Consider the following 18,972-nt stretch of genomic DNA (forward strand, 5'->3'; position numbering starts at 1 on the left):
ATGTGACGTATACTTGAGCCAAGCACCTAGGTGATATGACTCTCTTTCTTGGGCCCTGTCTTTAAAGGGGATTGTGACATATCTCTGAGTTAATCACTTAGAAATGTGACTTACCTCTTCTATCTGAGACCTGTCTACTGGCAGCATTGTAACATATTTTTGGCCCTCTCACTTGCGTAATGTGATTCTCCTCTTCCCCTTTTGCCCTGCCCTAAGTATGGATTTTGACATATTGCTGGGCCCATTAGCCAGGTGATATGACTGTTCTCACCTGCCTGGGCCTTGCTTACAAAGAAGATTGTGAGAAATCGCTGGGCTCAGCACTGAGGTAATGTTACTCTCTCTTTCTGACTGAGCCTTGCCTACAGAAAAGATTAACACATATCACTGGGCCAATCACCTACATAATGTTACTCAGCTGCCTGGGTTCTGCATACGGTGGGCATTGTGACATATCCCTGGCCCAGAACCAAAGTGATGTGACTCACCTTCCTGGTTTCTGTCCACTGATGGAATTATGACATATACTTAGGCCTAGCTCACAAGCCCGATGATAACGCTCATACGTGAACCCAGCCAATCAGAGATTTTTAATCTCTTAGTTAGGCTTATAACAACAGGTGTGCTCCTGGTTATCTTACTAGTCCCCTGGGTATCTTACTACTAGAAAGGTCATAGAAAATTACGGGACTCACGCATGTCCTATAAAGCCCTTGGGTGGTAGAGATGTTGTAACAGGCAACTGGGATTGTCACTCTCAAACATGGGCACAGCCCACTTCTGAGGTTCTGAAGCTCACACTTGGTGGCAGGCAAAAGTTGAAATGATGACTCTCATACCGGAATTTGATTTACAGGTAAAATAGTAACTGTTGGACAAAATTTTAGCACTCCTGTTAGGCTGTATCTCTCCTACTAAGACTCTGTGTGCAGGTGGAGTTGAGGCTGTCATGTACAGATCCTTTCCACTGTTGAGATTGTGAATTGCATGCATAAACATAACTCACAGGAGGTGTCGACTCCCATACCTGCAGCTGGGACATGTATGGGATTAGAAATTTTATTCCTGGATTTTCCTGCAGGTGTGATTTTGACATATACCTTTGCCTAGCACCTGATTGATTTTACTTTTCTGCCTGGGCCCAGCCTACAGTTGGGATTGTGACATATACATGGGCTGAGTACGTGGGTGATGTAACATTCCTGCCTCGGCCCTGCCTTCAGGAGAAATTGTTAAATATATCTGGGCCAAGGTGTTAAATATCACTTGGTGATGTGACTCTTCCCTTCTTTCTAGGCCTAGCTTACAGAAAGCATTGTGACATATCTCTAGGCTCATCACCTAGGAGATGTGACTCTACACTCTTGGCTGGGTTTTGCCCCTTTGAGGATTGTGATATATTACTGAACCCATCAACTGGGTGATATGACTTTCCTCTCTTGCCTAAACCGTAATTAAAGGGGGCATTGTGACATTTTGCTGTGCCCAGCATCTAGGTGATGTGAGTCCCCTTTTCTCTCTGGGCCCTGCCTATAAAAGGAATTGTGACATATCACTGGGCGAAGCAGCCAGGTGATGTAACTCTCCCCCCGGCCCTGCCCACAGGGGAAAAATGGACATTTTTCTTTCCTGGCATTCAGGTGATGTGAACTTCTGTGTGGTCCCTCCCCACATGTGAGACTGTGACATATACCTAAGCCCAACTCACCAGCATGGTGATGACTCTCATACCTGGAGAAAGACAATAGAAAACTTTTTGACTCTTCTACCTTGGCTTAAGGAAATGGGAAATTTACTTGGTCTTTTACTTGTAGAAAGGTCACAGATTACAACACTCATGCATATTTTATAAAGTTCCTGAGTGGCAGAGAGAGTGTCCTAACAGGGCTCAGCACATAGGCGGGATTATGACTCTCATAGGCACTCACAGCCAATGGTAAGAATTGTCACTTTGCCTCATGGACACAGCCCACTCATTGCTGAGGTTCTGCATCTCACACCCAGAGGCAGTGAAAAGCTGGAATTGTGACTCTCGTATGTGAATCTGTTCCACACACAAAAAAAGATGATGACTATCAGACAAATACTGAGCACACATGTAAGGCTGTTACTCTCCTACCAGGAGAAAGTCTGCAGGTGGTCTTGGGGCTCTCATGCATGAGTCCAGTTCACCATTGAGATTTTGACTTGCATACTTGTACCCAACTCACAGGTGTTAACTCTCATATCTGGTGTTGGGACCAATGTGGGATTGTGAATCTAATCTCTGGACATTCCTGCAGGTGTGATTGTAACATATACCTTTGCCCAGCTCCTGATATTTGACTATTTTGCCCAAATAAAGCTCACAAATGGGACAGTGATATATATTTGGGCTACACAAGTTGGTAATGTGACTCTCCTGTCTTTGTCCTATTCTTAGGAGAAATTTTGAGTTATCTCTGGGCCTATCATGTGGGTGACATTACCATCTTTTTCTGCTTGGGCCTTGCCCACAGGAAAAATTGTGATATACCTTTAAGCCCATCATCTTGGGCTTAAAGGTTGACTCTCATACCTGAAGCTAAGGAATATGTATGATTGTGAATTTTATTCCTAGACCTTCCCGCAGGTGTAGTTGTGGCATATGCTTTCACCCAGCACCTAATTTATTTTATTATTTTGCTGTGATGACATGACTCTTCCTTTCTGCCTGGGCCTTGCTTCCAGTAGGAAATGTAACATATTACTGGACCCTGCACTCAAAGGATGTGACATTCCTGCCTGAGCCCTGCCTACAGTGGGCATTGTGATATATTCCTGGGTCCAACATTTAAGTGATGTGATTATTCTCTTCTGCCCAGAGAAGGTGCTGAAACATATTGCTAAGCCCAGCACCCAGGTGATGTGACTTTCCTGCCGTGGCACTGCCCACAAGAATACTGACATACCCCTGGCCCTGAATTCAGGTGACGTGACTCTTCTGTCTGGTCCAGAGGTGAAATTGTTGCATATACCGAGGCCCAGCTAGCAGACATGGTGATGACTCTCATGCATGAATCTGGCAAATACAACAGACTTTTTACTCTCATAGCTAGACTTAGGAACATGGGTAAGGTTCTGGGTCTTCCTCTTATATAAAGGTCACAGGAGATTATGACACAAATATTTTATAAAGCCCTTGAGTGGTATGGAGAGTGTCATAACAGGGTCCAACATAGGTGAAATTGTGGCTCTCATAGGCAAATCCGGCCAACAATTGGGATTGTCACCTTCACACATAGACACAGCCCACTGGTGAGGTCTTAAACCTCACATGTGAATGCAGATCACAGTTGGGATTGTGACTGTCATATGTGGATTTGGCCACAGGTCGAACAGTAAGTCATTTTTTGACTCATCTCACAAGCACAGTGTTGTCTCTTATACCTGGACCCAGTTAATAAAAATGATGTTGGTTCTTATTGTTAGGCTTGGAGCAATGGGTATGATTCTGGGTTTTCTACTGGTACAAAGATCACAGAAAATTACAACACTGATGCAAACTATATAATGCCCTACGGGGATACACAGAGTGTCATAACACAGCCCATTATGAACTTGAGATTGTTATTCTCATATGCACAACCAGCTGACAGAATTGTCACCCTCACACATGAACAGATCCCACTGGTGAGATTCTAAATTTGACTTGTGGATGAAATCCACAGTTGAAATTATGACTGTCCTATGTGGGTCTGACCACAAGTAGAATTGTGACTTATTTCTGGACCCAGATCACGGGCATGGTGATGACTCTAATGCCTGGAGCAGCCAATAAAAAAGATGCTGACTGTCATTCCTGGGCGTAGGGTAATGGCTAAAGTCATAACAACATAAAGTTCTCAGTGTAGAATTCCACTCTCAAGCATATTGTGTGAAGTTCTCAGATGGCACACACAGTGTCATAACAGGGCCAAAAACACAGAGAAAACTGTGACTCTCATATGCATACATAGCCCAAAGTAAGGATAGTCACTCTGCCATGTGAACACAGCCCACTGTTGAGGTTCTGAATCTCCTACACAGAGGCAAAGAAAAGCTGAAATTTTGACATGCATACATGCATCTTGTCAGGAGTAGAATAGTGGCTCTCTTGAGACCAAAATTTAGCACCATGATAAGGCTGTGCCTATCTTACAGGGAACCGTTTGCAGGTGGGGATGAAGCGCTCATGCACGGATCCTGTCCAGTGTTAAGACTGTGTCTCATGTACTTGGATGGAACTCATCAGAGGTGTTGACTCTCATACCTGAAGCTAAGGAATGTATATGATTGTGAATTTTATTCCTAGACCTTCCTGCAGGTGTAATTGTGGCATATGCTTTTACCCAGCACCTAATTTATGTTGCTATTTTGCTTGGGTCCAGCCAGCAGCTGGAATTGTGACATATACCTTGATCAAGTACCTAGGTGATATAACTCTCCAGCCTGGACCTTGTTCACGGAGTGCATTGTGACATATCTTTGGGCTTATCACCTATGTGATGTGACTCTACTTTCCTGCCTGATCCTGACCTCCATTGAGAATTGTGACATATTGCTAGGCCCAGTACCTTGGTTATGTGACTCTTCTTTAGTGCTTGTGCCTGCATTTAGAGGGGATAGTGACATATTTCTAGGCCAGGAACCTAGGTGAAGGGACTCTTCTGCCTTGGCCCTGCCTTCAGGAAAAATTGTGACATAACTCTGGGTCTATCACCTAGGTAATGTGACTCTCATGTCCTGCCTGGGCCAGCCCAAAGGGGTCACTGTGACTTATCTTTAAGAACATCACAGAGGTGATGTGACTTCTCTCTTTTTCCAAGCCCTGATCCCAGTAGGAATTGTGACATAACGCTGGTTCCATAACGTAGGTCACTCATGTAACTCACCTATCCTGTCTGGGATCTGCTTACAAGGAGATTGTGACATATGGCTAGGCCCATCACCTAAGCAATGTGATTCTCCTTTCCTTCTTGTGCCCTGCCCGCAGTGAAGATTGTGACAAATCTTTGGGCCAATCATCTGTGTGATATGACTCTTCTCTCTTGTATGGGCCTTGCTAAAAGGGAGCATTGTGACATATCGCTAGGCTCAGCATCTTCTTGCTGCCTGGGTCCTACTTACAGAAGAAATTGTGACATACCGCTAAACCAAGAACTCAGATGATGTGACTCTCCTGCCTGTGCCCTGCCTATAGTGGGCATTGTGATATATCACTAGGCCTAGCAACCAGGTGATGTGACTCTACTGTCTTGTTCCTGCCCACAGGTGAAATTATGACATATATGTAGGCCCAGAAGACAGGCACAATGATGACTCTCATACCTGGACACAGCCATTAGGAGATATTTTGACTCTTATAACCAGGCTTAGGGCCACAGGTGACGTCATGCATCTCCTACTTGGATAAAGTTCACAGAGAATTACAACACTCAGGCCTATTGTATAAAGCCCTAGACTGATACCGAGAGTTTTGTAACAGGCCCCAGCTAACAGATGAGATTATGACTCTCGTATGCAGACCCAGCTGACACAATCTTAATTCTTACACATTAATAGAGCCTACTAATGAAGCAATTAATCTCACACACAAAAACAGTTGCAAGTTGGAATTGCTACTCTTATATGTGGATCTGGTCCACAGGTGGCTTGGTGCCTCTCGAGTGATAATTCAGCAGACTTGTGAGGCAGTGACTCCCCTACTGGAACACAATCTTTAGGTGGGATTGGGGCTCTTCCGCACAGATCTTGCCCATTGTTGAGACTGTGACTCCTGTACTTGAACCCAACTCACAGGAGGATTGCCTCTTATACCTGAATCTGAGACTTGTGTGGGACTGTGAAACTCATTTGTGTACATTCCTGGGTGTGTGATTGAAACAAATACCTTTGCCCAGAATCTGAGTGATTTGACTCTCCTTCTGAGACCCGGCTCACAGATAAAGTTGTGACACGTACCTGGATCAATCACCTAAGTAATGTGATACTTTTCCCTAGGACCTGCCTACTAAAGGCATTTTTATTTGTGTCACTGGGACCAGCATTCACCCAGGTATGTGACTCCTCTACCTGGACTCTGCCTATAAAAGGCATTGTGACTTACCTCCGGGTCCATCACACAGGTAATGTGACTTCCTTCTACTGCCTTGGCCCTGCATTTAGAGTACATTGTGACAGACAGCTATGTACTGACCCCAGGTAATGTGACCCTCCTGCCTGGGTTCTTTCTACTGGAAGCATTGTAACATATCACTCAGCCCAGCACCTAGGTGATGTGATTCTGCTCTCTTGCCTGGTCTCTGCCCACTGAAGTGGTGGTGACCTATCACTGAGCCAAGCACTAAGGTAATGTCACTCTCCTGTCTTGTCTCTGCCCATGAAGGCCATTGTGACATATGTCTAGGCCAATCACCTAGGTGAAGTGAGCCTCCTCTCCTGCCTAAGCTCTGCCTACAGGGGAGATTTTGATAAACTGGACTCAGAACCTTCTGCCAGGGTCCTGCCCACAAGGGGGATTATTACATATCACTGGACCAGCACATAGGTGATGTGCCTTTCCTGCTCTCTCTCTGCCCACAGGTGGGTATTGTGCCATATACCTGGGACCAAATCACAGGTACTATAATGATTTATTATTATTATTATTATTATTATTGTTATTATTATTATTTTGAGACACAATCTCACTCTGTTCCCCAGGATGGAGTGCAGTGGCTTGACCCTGGATCACCACAACCTCCACCTCTGAGGGTTCAAGTGATTTTTGTGCCTCAGACTCCTGAGTAGAAGGTATTACAGGCATGCAACACCACACCCGGCTAATTTTTGTATTTTTTTTTTTTTTTTTTTTACTAGAGATTGGGTTTCACAATGTTGGCTGGGCTGGTCTTGAACTCCTGACCTCAAGTGATCTGCCCACCTAGGTCTCCCAAAGTGCTGGGATTACAGGCGTGGGCCACTGTGGCTGGCCAATGGTGACACATACCTGGAGCCAAGACATGTACGGGATGATGAATCTTATCAATGGAACTTTCCACGAGTGTTATTGTGAATATACATACATTTGTCCAACATGTGAGTGATTTGACTCTTCAGACTGGGTCTAGTTGACAAGCAAAATTGTGACATATACCTGGGCCAAGAACTTAGGAGATGTAACTCCTGTGAATGGGCCCTGCTGTCAGAAAGATAGTAACATCACACTGAATCCAGCACCTAGGTGATGTGATTCTTTTCTTCTACACGGCCTTGCCAACAGTAGGAATTGTGACATATTGCTTTCCCCAGCACACAGAGGATGTGAAAAGAAACCCACTGGCACCCTGAAGCTCCTGCTACATCTGGAACCGAGTCAGAGGATGACTCAAAATGGTACTGAGAACAAGAGGCCTAGGGGGTCAACTATGGATCTTGTGCAGCCTTCTATCCCATGACTACCCTTCCCGCCCTCCCCACTTCATCCATCTCAGCCCTGCCACGGAACCGCTGTCTTTTTTTTTTGCTCTTCTTGCCCAGGCTGGAGTGCAATGGCATGGTCTTGGCTGACTGCAACCTCCACCTCCCGGGTTCAAGCGTTTCTCCTGCCTTAGCCTCCCAAGTAGCTGGGACTACAGGTGTGCACCACCGTGCCCAGCTAATTTTTGTATTTTTAGTACAGAATGGGTTTCGTCATATTGGTCAGGCTGGTCTCGAACTCCTGACCTCAGGTGATCCGCCCGCCTCGGCTATCCAAAGTGCTGGGATTACAAACATGAGCCACCATGCCTGGCCATCCGTCATTTTGTAAAGGGACCACAGCCTGATTTCCAGGAGTGCAGCACAGTCAGCCTAGCCAATGCACATGTGGGAAGCGCAGGAAGGTTCTCACATCACAGTGACCACCAACATCACCAGGTGGATGAGTCCTTGAGGTTGGGTAAAGCATAAGCCCTCCGTGGCAGTACGTCCCTATAGAGGCTCCATTCTGACCTCTCAAGGAGGTTGACAGGATGGCCTCGAAAGCCAGGATTCACTGAAGACCGACTAAGATGAAGAATGCTCAGGCAGAATCCAGGGGAACAAGCAGGGGATCACAGCCTCAGGCCTACCAGGACAGTGTGCAGATGAGTCTCCCCAAAAGTCATGACCACTGTGATCTCTAGGAGAGGCCTGCCTGTGTGCCGGTGGGCTGCTCTCTGACCCCAGGGTCATTCTCACAGAGAGCAGAACTCTGGCAGCCTCAGGGGCTGCCTGGGTGCTTCTGTGCCACTGCTGTATGTCTGTGTATGTGTCTTTCTTTTCGCTTTCTCCGTTTCTCTCTCTCTTTCTCTCTGTTTTTGTCTGTGTGTGTGTGTATCCGTGTGCATGTGTGTTGGGACAAATGTGACCTGTGTGCTGGGGTGGGTGCTTGCGTGTCGGCCAGTCTTCGGTGAGCCTCTTTCAGCACCTCTCTTTCGGCATCTCTGCCTGGGTCATTTGGCCTGTTGTCAGTCATTTTTCCAGCAGTTAAAGTTGGGGTTTGTGAAGGCCTGGGCGACGTGAGGAGCTGCTTCTGACCGGCAGGGGTTGAAATCTCCTCCCCATCCTGAGCAGCCTCTTTTCTAGGATCAAGAGGAGCACACCAAACCCAAGGACAAGAGCCTCACAGGAGCTCATCGTTCTCCTGCAGGAGACTTCTACTGCAGCAGCCTGACTTCTAGAAGTGGAGCACGAGTCGGCCTAGCCAATGCGCATGTGCAAGGGGCAAGCGCGGGTCACCGGGACCCCTACCGTCGTCCGGGAGATAAGTCCCTGAGGCTTGGTGAAGCAGGTAAAGCAGGAGGCGGCAGCGGCAGTGCATCGGTGTCGAGGATCCTGCCTGACCTCTCCAGGGGGTTGACAGGATGTTCCTCCGATGCCAGGAAAATGCCAGGATTTGTGGAGGGCCCACAGCTACGAAGAAATCTCAGGTGGAGTCCTGGGGAACCAATGGGGGATCCCAGCCTCAGGCCTGCCGGGACGGTGTGCAGGTGAGTCTCCCCAAAAGTTGAGACCCCTGTCACATGGGCCACGTGGGGAGCTGCCTCAGACCCAGAGGGGTTAAATCTCCTCCCCATCCTGAGTGACCTCTTCTCTGGGATCAATACTGGCACACCACACCTAAGGACAAAAGCCTCACAGGAGCTCATTGTCCTCCCACAGGAGGGATGCAGACCAACGTCAAAGAAGATGGTTCTAGATGGTCCTTACTTCTCCCATCCTCTCCTCTCATTGAGAAATGTTGCCACACCCACACCATGACACAGGCTTGGAGAGAAAGCTGGGAACAGGACGTGGACTGGCCACTCCTTCTTCCCAGATGCCCATGGTGGTGGCATTATCCTGTATCCAGCCTGAGCTCTGGCCACTGCTCGGTCCTCCCTCTCGCTCTGTCTGCCATGTATCTGAGGGGCCTATTTCTTCCTTCCTCTGGCTCAGTGTCTTCAACAAATAACACTTTTGAGTCCATCAGGTTGAAACATTTTCGAGTTCCGTTTAATGATTGTTTCCCTCTCCAAACATATTTCTATAGATTGGATGGGCATGACGATCCTGGAGCACTGGTCTTCCATACCCGTTTCAGATAAGGAAGCTCGTTTGGTCTCCATGTCCCAACTGATGGCTGCATGTTTCATTTAGGATGAACTGTCAGTGACTGGCCTTTGCCTTATTTGAAAGGGGGTATTATTGCCTTTCATCAGGACTTCCTGTCTCATTCTTGAGGGACATCCACTTCCTCTGCTCCTGGGTGGGACTGCCTCCCAACACACAATCTTTTGGCTGCAACAGACGTCAGGGAGCCAAAGGGACTGGGTTTTGGCTGGGTACAGGGGTGGTTGCCTCAGGGATACATAGTTGTTGCATTGCCCAGGGGAGGGTGTACTTTGCACAAATCTCTCTGCTCCTCTGGCAGGCATCCCTGAATGTGGCTTGGATTCTGGCACAGGCCCTCTCCTGGTTCCCAGGTGTGCTTTGCTTTTACTTTGCTTTCTTGGGGAGGTCTCCAATGTTCCCCCCACCCCCCCAGGGCGCATGCCTGGACATCATTGACAGTCTCGCTATTACCCCATAGCCACGGGGACACATGCTCACTCCAACTTTTCTTAGGGGACGCCAGTGCCACGTGTGGTCACATTTCCTCCACCTCTGACTCGCCCCCTTCCCTGTTTGCACCTGTCTGGGAAAGGAGTGTAGGGATGCAGGAGCCCAGGGGCTTTGCGGACCAGAGCAGGCCACTGCTCCGCCCAGAGAGTAGGAGGGAAGAAGTGGACTCATGGGTCAGTGAATTTTCAGGTGACATCATGCCTTCAGTTACATGGAATCTTTCTGTGCCTCATCGAGAACCTCCCCGCCTCAGCGTATTAACCCCATCCCTGCTGACCCAGTGGGGGCCAAAATTGGATCCGTGGAGGAGTCCGCAGATCCCAGCTGGCGCCCTAAAGCTCCTACTTCTCTAGGAACCAAACCAGAAAACGGCTCAAGGTGGTTCTCAGGACCGGACTCTTAGTTGTCCGGTTCTGGGTCTTGCACAGTCTCCTTTCCCTTCTCCTCCTTAAACCCCCTTCCCCCCTTCCCCCGCCCCACTTGGGACACCATATCTCTCGCTGCCGCAGCACCGCTGCCATTTTTTAAGGAGATTGTAGCCTGATTTTCAGGAGTCGTGCCCGAGTCGGCCTAGCCAGTGCGCATGTGCCAGCCGGTTCTCACGTCACAGTGACCCCCACCTTTGCCCGGGGGATGGGTCCATGAGGCTTGTCGAAGCAGGAGCCCTCCATCATAGTGCGTCGTTTTGTCCAGTCTCCATACTGACCTCGGATGTGATCTGTTTTCTGGGATCTTCCAACATAGGGCATGGTGACATATTTCTAAGTCAAGCACACAAGTGCTGTGACTCTCCTGAGTCCTGCCCACTAGGAGAATTGTGACTTGTCCGTTCCCTCAGTACCTATATCTTGTTAGTCACCTTGTTACCTAGGCCCAGCCCACAAGGGTAATTGTGACATTTCACTGCACTGAGCACCCAGGTGATGTTATTCTTTTGCCTAGGTTCTGAAAGAATGTTTTGTTTTGTTTTTTCGTTTTTTGTTTTTTGTTTTTGAGACGGAGTCTGGCTCTGTTGCCCAGGCTGGAGAGCAGTGGTGCCATCTTGGCTCACTGCAAGCTCCGCCTCCTGGGTTCACGCCGTTCTCCTGCCTCAGCGTCCCGAGTAGCTGGGACTACAGGCACCTGCCACCACACCCGGCTAATTTTTTTTGTATTTTTAGTAGAGACGAGGTTTCACAGTCTTAGCTAGGATGGTCTCGATCTCCTGACCTCATGACCAACCCGCCTCGGCCTCCCAGAGTGTTGAGATTACAGGCGTGAGCCACCCACCCAGCCTCTGAAAGAATTTTGACATATCCCTGGTTCAGCACCCAGGTAATGCAACATGTTTTTCGGTCCACAACCGCAGGTGTGATTTTGACATGCACCTTTGCCTAGCACCTGAATAATTTGCCTCTTTTGCCTGAGATAATCTCACATACAGAATTTTGACATATACCTGGCAAAAGCACCGAGGTGTTGTAACTCTTCTGCCTTTGTGCTGTCCTTAATGGAAATTGTGATACATTGCTGGACCTGTCACTTGGTGATGTGACTATCTTTTTTCCCTGGGCACTGCCCACAGTGGGGATTGTACATATTCCTGGGCCCTGCACCCACGTGGTGTGAATCTCCTGCCTGGGCCCTGCCCACAGGAGGCATTGTGCCATATATCTGGGCCCATCTCTTAGGTTGTGTAAGTCTCCTCTTGTGCCCGAGTGCTGCCCTTAGGTGGGATTGTGACATATGCCTGGACCAAGCACCTGAGTGATGTGACACTTTTGTCTGAGCCCTGCCCTAAGGGGATATTTTTACACATTGCTGAACTCAGCACCAAGATGATGTGACTCCTCTCCTGCCTGATCCTGACCACATGGGAAGTTGTGACATATCCATAGGCCCAGCACCTAGGTAAGGTGATTTTCCTCTTCTGCCTGGGCCCTACCCACAGAGGGTATTGTAACATTTTTCACCTGGCCCAGCACCAAAGGGATGTGACTCTTCTACCTGAACCTTTCCCGCAGGGGATATTGCTATGTATTCCTGTCTCAGCACTCAGGTGATGTGACTCTTCTGCCTGGTCACTGCTCACAGGTGAGATTGTGACCTATGTTTGGATCCAGCTCACAGGCATGATGATGAATCTTACACCTGAACCTAGCCAAGAGGAAAGATATTGACACTTGTTCCTCCAAATGGAGAATCAAGTAAGATTGTGGGTCTGTGCCAGCATGAAGGTCCCAGAGCTAACTGCAACTCTTATCCATATCGTACAGAGTCCTCCAGTGTCATAACAGGGTCCAGTGCACAGGTCATGAGTCTCACAACTGGAGAGAGTCAAAAGTTAGAATTATGACTCTAATATGTAAGTGCAGTCCACAGGTTGGCTAGTGGCTTTCAGACCAGAATTAAACACACCTGTTAGGCAGTGATTTTTCTACCAAGACACAGTTTGCAGTGTGATTGGGGCTCTCATGCACTAATTAAGTCGACCATTAAGATTGTGACTCGTGTATTTGGACCCAACTCACAGGAGATGTTGACTTTCATACCTGAAGCTGAGACATATGACAAATTATGAATCTCATTTTTGGATTTTCTCAAAGGTGTGATTGTGACGTATACCTTTGCCGAACATCTGAGTGATTTGTCTCTCATCTGTGGGCCCAGCATGCATGTAGATTGGATTGTTACATACAACTCAGCCAAGCACTTAGGTGATGTCAGTGTTCTGCTAGGACAGGGCCCTGCTCTGAGAGAGGATTTTAACATATTGCTGGACTCAGCACTTAGATGATGTGGCTCTTCCTCCTGGTGCCTGCCTGCTCAAAGCTAACATTGTGACATGCATCTGAGCCCAAAGCACATAATAAGGTAATGACTCTCATACCTGGACAAAGACAATGAGAGAAATTTAGAGTCTTGTAGCTAGGCTTAGAACAACGTGTAAAGTCCAGGGTCTTCTAGTTGTACAAAGCTCACAGAAAATTATGACACTCACGGATGTTATATAAAGCACTTGGGTTGTACAGAGAGTGTTATAACAGGACTCAACACAGAGATAAGATTGTTACACTCCTATGTACACCCAGCTGACAGGACTGTCTCCTTCACACATGGACAGAGCCCACTGGGGGATCCTGAATCTTATTTGTAGATACAATCTACAGCTAGAATTACACCTGTCATATGTGGATCCAGCCACAAACAAGATGGTGACTCATTTCTGAACCCAGCTCACAGGCATGGTAATGACTCTCATACCTGGACCCAGTCAAAAAAAGAAATATTGACTCATGCCTGCACTTGAGGGAAGGACTAGTATCATGGGTTTATAGCATCACAAAAATCTCAGAGCAGATTGAAACTCTGAAACATACCCTAGCAAACTCTCTGTGGTACAGAGTATATTAACATGGCCTAACACACAGGTGAGATAGTTACCCTTATATGTACACCCAGCTAACAGAAAGAATTGTCACCTTCTCACATAAACGGGGCCCACTGCCGATGTTCTGAATTTCACATCGGAAGGAAGTTGAAAGGTGGAATTGTGACTCTTATGTGTTGATCTGATCTACAGGCAGAATAGTGACTCTCAAGCCAAGATTCAGCACAACTGTAAGAATATGGCTACCCTACTGGGATACTGTTCCCAGGTGGAGTTGAGGCTGTCATTCATGGATCTTGTCCACCATTGAGATTCCATCTTACATACTTGGACTCAACTCACAAAAGTTGTTGACCCTCATATCTGAAGTCTGGAAATGTGCAGGATTGTGAATCTCATTCCTAGACCTTTCTGCAGGTGTGATAATGAAATCTATCTTTGCAAAACATCTGATTGATTTTACTATCTTGTGGAAACCTAGCTATCAATTGGGAGTTAAGATTCTGACATATACCTAGGCCAAGTCCCTGGGTGATGTGACCCTCTTGCCTAGGCTTTTCCCACAGGGGACTTTGTGAGATGTCTCTGGGCCCATCACCTAAGTGATGTGACTCTACTTTCCTGCCTATGTCCTGCCTCCATTGAGGACTTTGACATATCCCTGAGCCTACCACTTTGGGATATGACTCTCTTCTATTGACCGGGCCTTGTTAAGAGAGAAAATTGTGACATATTACTGATCCCAACACATAGATAGTGTGACTCTTTGCTGCTGCCTGTGCCCTGACTACATAAAAAATTTTGAAATACTACTGTGCCAAGCACCCAGATAATGTGACTCTCCTGCCCGTGCCCTGCCTACACTGGACATTCTGACATATCGCTGAGCTAGCATCCAGGTGATGTAACTTTTTTGGGGGACCTGTCAACAGAAAGGTTTGTGAAAAATCTCTGACCCAGCACCCAGGTGATGAGACCCTCTTGTCTTGTTCTGCCTACAGGTAGAATTCTAACCTATACCTAGGCCCAGCACACAGGCATGATAATGTCTCTCAGATGTGGAGCCACCCAACTGGAGATATTTTGACTCTCATAGATAGGTTTAGGGCAATAGGTAGGATTCTGAGTCTCTTACTTTTAGGAAGGTTACAGAAGGCTCTGACAAACACACATACATTATGAAGCCCTTAGGTGGTACAGGGAGTGTCATAATACAAACCAGAACACAGGTGATATTGTGACTCTCATAAGCACAATCTATAGAAAATTAGGATTGTCACCATCATATATAAACAGAGCCCACTGGTGAGCTCCTGAGTCTCACATGCAGATTAAGTCTACAGTTGGAATTGTGACTGTCATATATAAATCTGGTCATAGGTAGGATGGTGACTCACTTCTGGACCCAGCTCACAGGCACAATAATGACTCTAATACCTGAATCCAACCAATAGAAGAGATGTTGACTTTAGTAGCTAGGCTTAGGGTAACAGGTTTCTTACTTGTACAAAGGTCACAGAGTCCTACAACACTCAAGCATATTGTACAATGCCCTCAGGTGCTAAAAAGAGTTTCATACCAAGGTCAATCACACAGATAAAATTTGGACTCTTGTCTGCATACTTGGCTAACAGTAAGGATTATCACCCTCCCACATGAATGCAGCTCATTGTTGCAGTTCTGAATCTAACACCTGGAGGAAATTGAAAGTTGGAACTGTGACTCACATACATGGATCCAGGCCACAAGTAAGATGGTGAGTTTGGATCAAGATTAAATGCCCCTGTGAGGCTGTGTCTTTCCTTTTAAAGCACTGTTTGCACATGAGGTTGGGGCTGTCTTGTACAGATCCAGTTTACTGTTGAGATTTTGACTCGTGTACATGGACAGAACTCACAAGAGGTATTGACTGTCATACTTGGAGCCAGCCCATTTGCAGTATTTTGAATCTCATTTCTGGACCTTTCTGTGGGTGTAATTTTGACATACACTTTTGCCCAGTACCTGATTATTTTTACTCTTGTTCCTGGGTCTAGCATAGTATTGGGATTGTGACATATACCTAGGCCAAGCACATAGGTGATATGACTTTTTTGCCTGGGCCATTCTGTCAGAGGGAATTTTGAACTATTTATACAGCAATCACCTAGTTGATGTAACCTTCCTCTCCTGCCTGGGTTCAGCCCACAAGGGGGATTGTGACATATTTCTGGGCCCATCGCATAGGTCATATGACTGCTGTCTTACCTTGGACCTGCTTACCTGAGGGATTGTGACATATTACTGGGCCCAGCACTTAGTAGATGTGACTGTTCTTCTTTGCCTGGACGCTGCCTACAGAAGGGATTGAGACAAATCAATGGGCCAAGCACCCATGTGATGTGACTCTCCTGCCTAAGCAATGCCTATAATTGAGATTGTAAATATACCTGGGCCAAGCATCCAGGTAATGTAACTCTCCTGCCTAGATCCTTCCAGCAGAGGGCAGTGTGACATATCCCCATGCCCCTTACCTAGGTCATGTGACTCCTCTTTTTACTGGGCTCTGTACACAGGATAATTTGTGACATATTGCTGGGTTCACGCCCAAGTAATGTGACTCTCCTGCCTTGGCCCTGCCCACAGAGGGCATTGTGACATATCAGTGGACTCAGCAGCTAGGTGATGTGACTTTCCTGCCAGGGTTTTTCTCACAAAAGGATATTGACATATCTCTGGCTCAGTATTCAGGTGATGCGGCTCTCCTTCCTGGACCCTGACCACAGGTAGTATAGTGACATATACTTAGGTTCAGCTCACAGGCATGATGATGACTGTAATATATGGACACAACCAATAAAAGAGATTTTTGATTTTTTTTTTCTTTTTTTTTTTGAGATGGAGTCTTGCTCTGTCAGCAGGCTGGAGTGCAATGGCATGATCTCGGCTCGCTGCAACCTGCATCTCCTGGGTTCAAGCGGTTCTCCTGCCTCAGCCTCCCAAGTAGCTGGGACTACACGCATGCGGCACCATGCCCAGCTAATTTTTGTATTTTTAGTATAGATGGGGTTTCACCATGTTGGCCAGGAGGGTCTCAATCTCTTGACCTCGTGATCAGCCTGCCTTGGCTGTGAGCCACCACACCCAGCCTGAGATGTTTGACTCTTATAGCTAGGCTTATGATGATGTGTGTTTCCGGTCTCCTACTTTTAAAAAGGTCACAAAGTATTAGAAATTTTATCCATATTCTATAATGTATAAGATTTCTAATGCTCTTTGATGGTAGAGAGAGTGTCATTACATGGCCCAGTGCACAGGTTATATTGTGCCTCTCATAGGCATACCCAGCCAACAGTTGAAATCATCAACCTGACACATGGAGAGAGCCTACTCTTAAGGTCTTGAATCTCACTCATGAATGCATGAATTTTGACTGTCACGTGTGGATCTGGCCGCAGGTGAAATGACAACTCATTGCTGGACCTAGCTCACAGGCATGGTAATGACTTTCATACCTGAACCAGACAAAAGGAGAGATGTTGAATCTCATCTCTGGGCTTACAGCAATGAGTAAGATCATAGGTTTATACAAGCACAAAGGTCTCAGAGTGGATTGCAAGTCTTACACATATAAAGCCCATAGATGGTACAGAAAAAAAAGTAATGAAGCCCAGTACACTGTAGTGATTTTGACTCTCATATGCATACACTACCCAAAGTAAAGATTGTCACATTCCCACATGGGAACATTCCACAATTGAGATCATTAATCTCTTACCCTACAACAATCAAAAGTTGGTATTTTTACTCTTATATGTGGATCTGGCCTTCAGGTGAAATGATTAGTGTCTGACCAAGATTTAGCACCTATGTTAGGCTGTGACTTCCCTTCCCCTTCTTCCTTCCTTCCTTCCTTCCTTCCTTCCTTCCTTCCTTCCTTCCTTCCTTCCTTCCTTCCTTCCTTCCTTCCCTCCCTCCCTTCACAGGGTCTTGCTCTGTCATCCAGGCCTAATGCAGTGGCACAGTCAGGGCTCACTACAGCCTTGACCTCCTAGGCTCACTCGATCCTCTCATCACAGCCCCTCAAGCAGTTGGGACTAAAGGGGCCCAACACCACAGCCGGCTATTTTTTTTTTTGGATTTTAGTAGAGAAGAGGTCTCGCTGTGTTGCACTGCCTGGATTTTCTTTCCTTAAAACTGACGTGCAATGGCTGCAGATTGGAGTATAAATTCAAAACAATTAGAATCCATTCTCCTTGGTGGCCATCCTCAGCATGTGCCATTGAACAAACTCTTTTGAAACTATATTCTAACCTTTTTGATTATTTTAGGTTGACCAGGGCCTGGCCTGGAACACCCCACCTGGGCTTAAATACATCTTGAGCGCCCTGCTCATCAGAGGAGGTGGATGGACAGCAGGGCCCAGCATAGGTGGAGACACACGTGGGTTAGCTCTCCTGAGGCTGGCTCCTCCTCACAAGGGCAGTCACACAGGTGCCCCTGAATGCGCTGGAAGCCTTCCCTACCCACCACGGCTTTTACAAGCACAAGTTTGCTTCTGCTTGTTCTGTGCCCCGGGAAGAAAACTCATCTTTAGGGTGGTCTCCAACAGGAGAGGAAGATAAGGTTCCTCAGAACCTCAGGAACAGAGATTGCAGATTAAGTGTGCCCTTTTTAAGGATGGCATTCATAGAAAGGCCCTGACTAATTTTGGAAGAATACACAAAAATAGCCCATTCTAGTCTCCTTCAGCCTCTTCAAGATCACATCTCCTGCCACTCGGGACCGGCGTGGGCGTGGCCTGCAGCCCTATCCAATCAGTACTGGCGTGGGAACTGTCCAATCAGGCGCGCAGCCAGAGACGAGGGGGCGGCTTCCGGGATCTGGCGGGGCGTGTGTCTCTCGCAGGAACGTGGCGTTCTGTTATCTCCGCTCGCTGTACTGGGCTCTGAGAGGCCCGGGTGACTTTCTGGCAGCCTCTCTCTCCCTGTGACCTGCAGGTGCTGGGAGTGCCACAGCTAAGACACCAGGACACCTCGGAAGCTGGAAAATGGTGAGTGTGCGGGACAGGGTGTCCTGAGAAGGGGCAGGGAGCTGGTTGGAACCGGCGGGAACCGGCTGTGGCGGGATCTGGGACTCCCCGCGGTGGGCTCTGGAGCCTGAAGCCCCGAGTTTCACTGGTGCAGCTCAGACCTCAGTCCCCTGTGGCGCAGGATGGGGCTGGGCCGGCTGCCTGGAGCTCCCAGGTTCCGTCCTGTGTGCGTGGCACCTTCGTTTGGGTCCAGAACCCTCTCGGGGCAGCTCTGCCCCGCAGCCCCGTGTCTCAGATTGTGGGGGCACGACGAGACCGTCATAGGGGAGTCCCCCGACTCGGGGTGCAGGGTCGTTGGTGAGAGATGAGGTCCATGGGGTTATCAGTCTGTTTTTTCTTCTGTTAAAAATTAAAAGGGGTCACTGTTAAAACGCTAGAGTTTGAGCAAACAGCAATTTGTGAATGGAGACACCCAGACATTGTTAGT

General features: G+C 47.5%; 1 protein-coding gene across 30 annotated transcripts in view; it reads left to right on the top strand.

The window, feature by feature from the left end:
* Positions 1-18,972, top strand: part of LOC139359868 (uncharacterized) — a 71,686-nt gene that overhangs the window by 5,417 nt on the left and 47,297 nt on the right. For 11 of the 30 annotated variants that reach the window (XR_011616394.1, XR_011616399.1, XR_011616400.1 and 8 more), the window contains exons 1-4: positions 5,107-6,619; positions 8,587-8,791; positions 8,883-8,990; positions 18,454-18,506. Coding sequence is in view for 11 of the 30 variants with exons in the window: in XM_071084476.1 (XP_070940577.1) it covers positions 6,551-6,619; positions 8,587-8,791; positions 8,883-8,990; positions 18,454-18,506 (435 nt within the window). In the remaining 19 variants the exon portion in view is untranslated. Of the gene's footprint in view, positions 1-5,106; positions 6,620-8,586; positions 8,991-9,162; positions 9,509-9,532; positions 9,966-11,802; positions 11,995-12,107; positions 12,291-13,666; positions 14,978-17,784; positions 18,507-18,972 lie in introns of those variants that run through there. The other 19 variants (XR_011616401.1, XR_011616402.1, XR_011616405.1 and 16 more) reach the window with 11 other exon arrangements.

This window comes from Macaca nemestrina, chromosome 18 (assembly GCF_043159975.1).
Source record: "Macaca nemestrina isolate mMacNem1 chromosome 18, mMacNem.hap1, whole genome shotgun sequence".
Classification (NCBI taxonomy): Eukaryota; Metazoa; Chordata; class Mammalia; order Primates; family Cercopithecidae; genus Macaca; species Macaca nemestrina.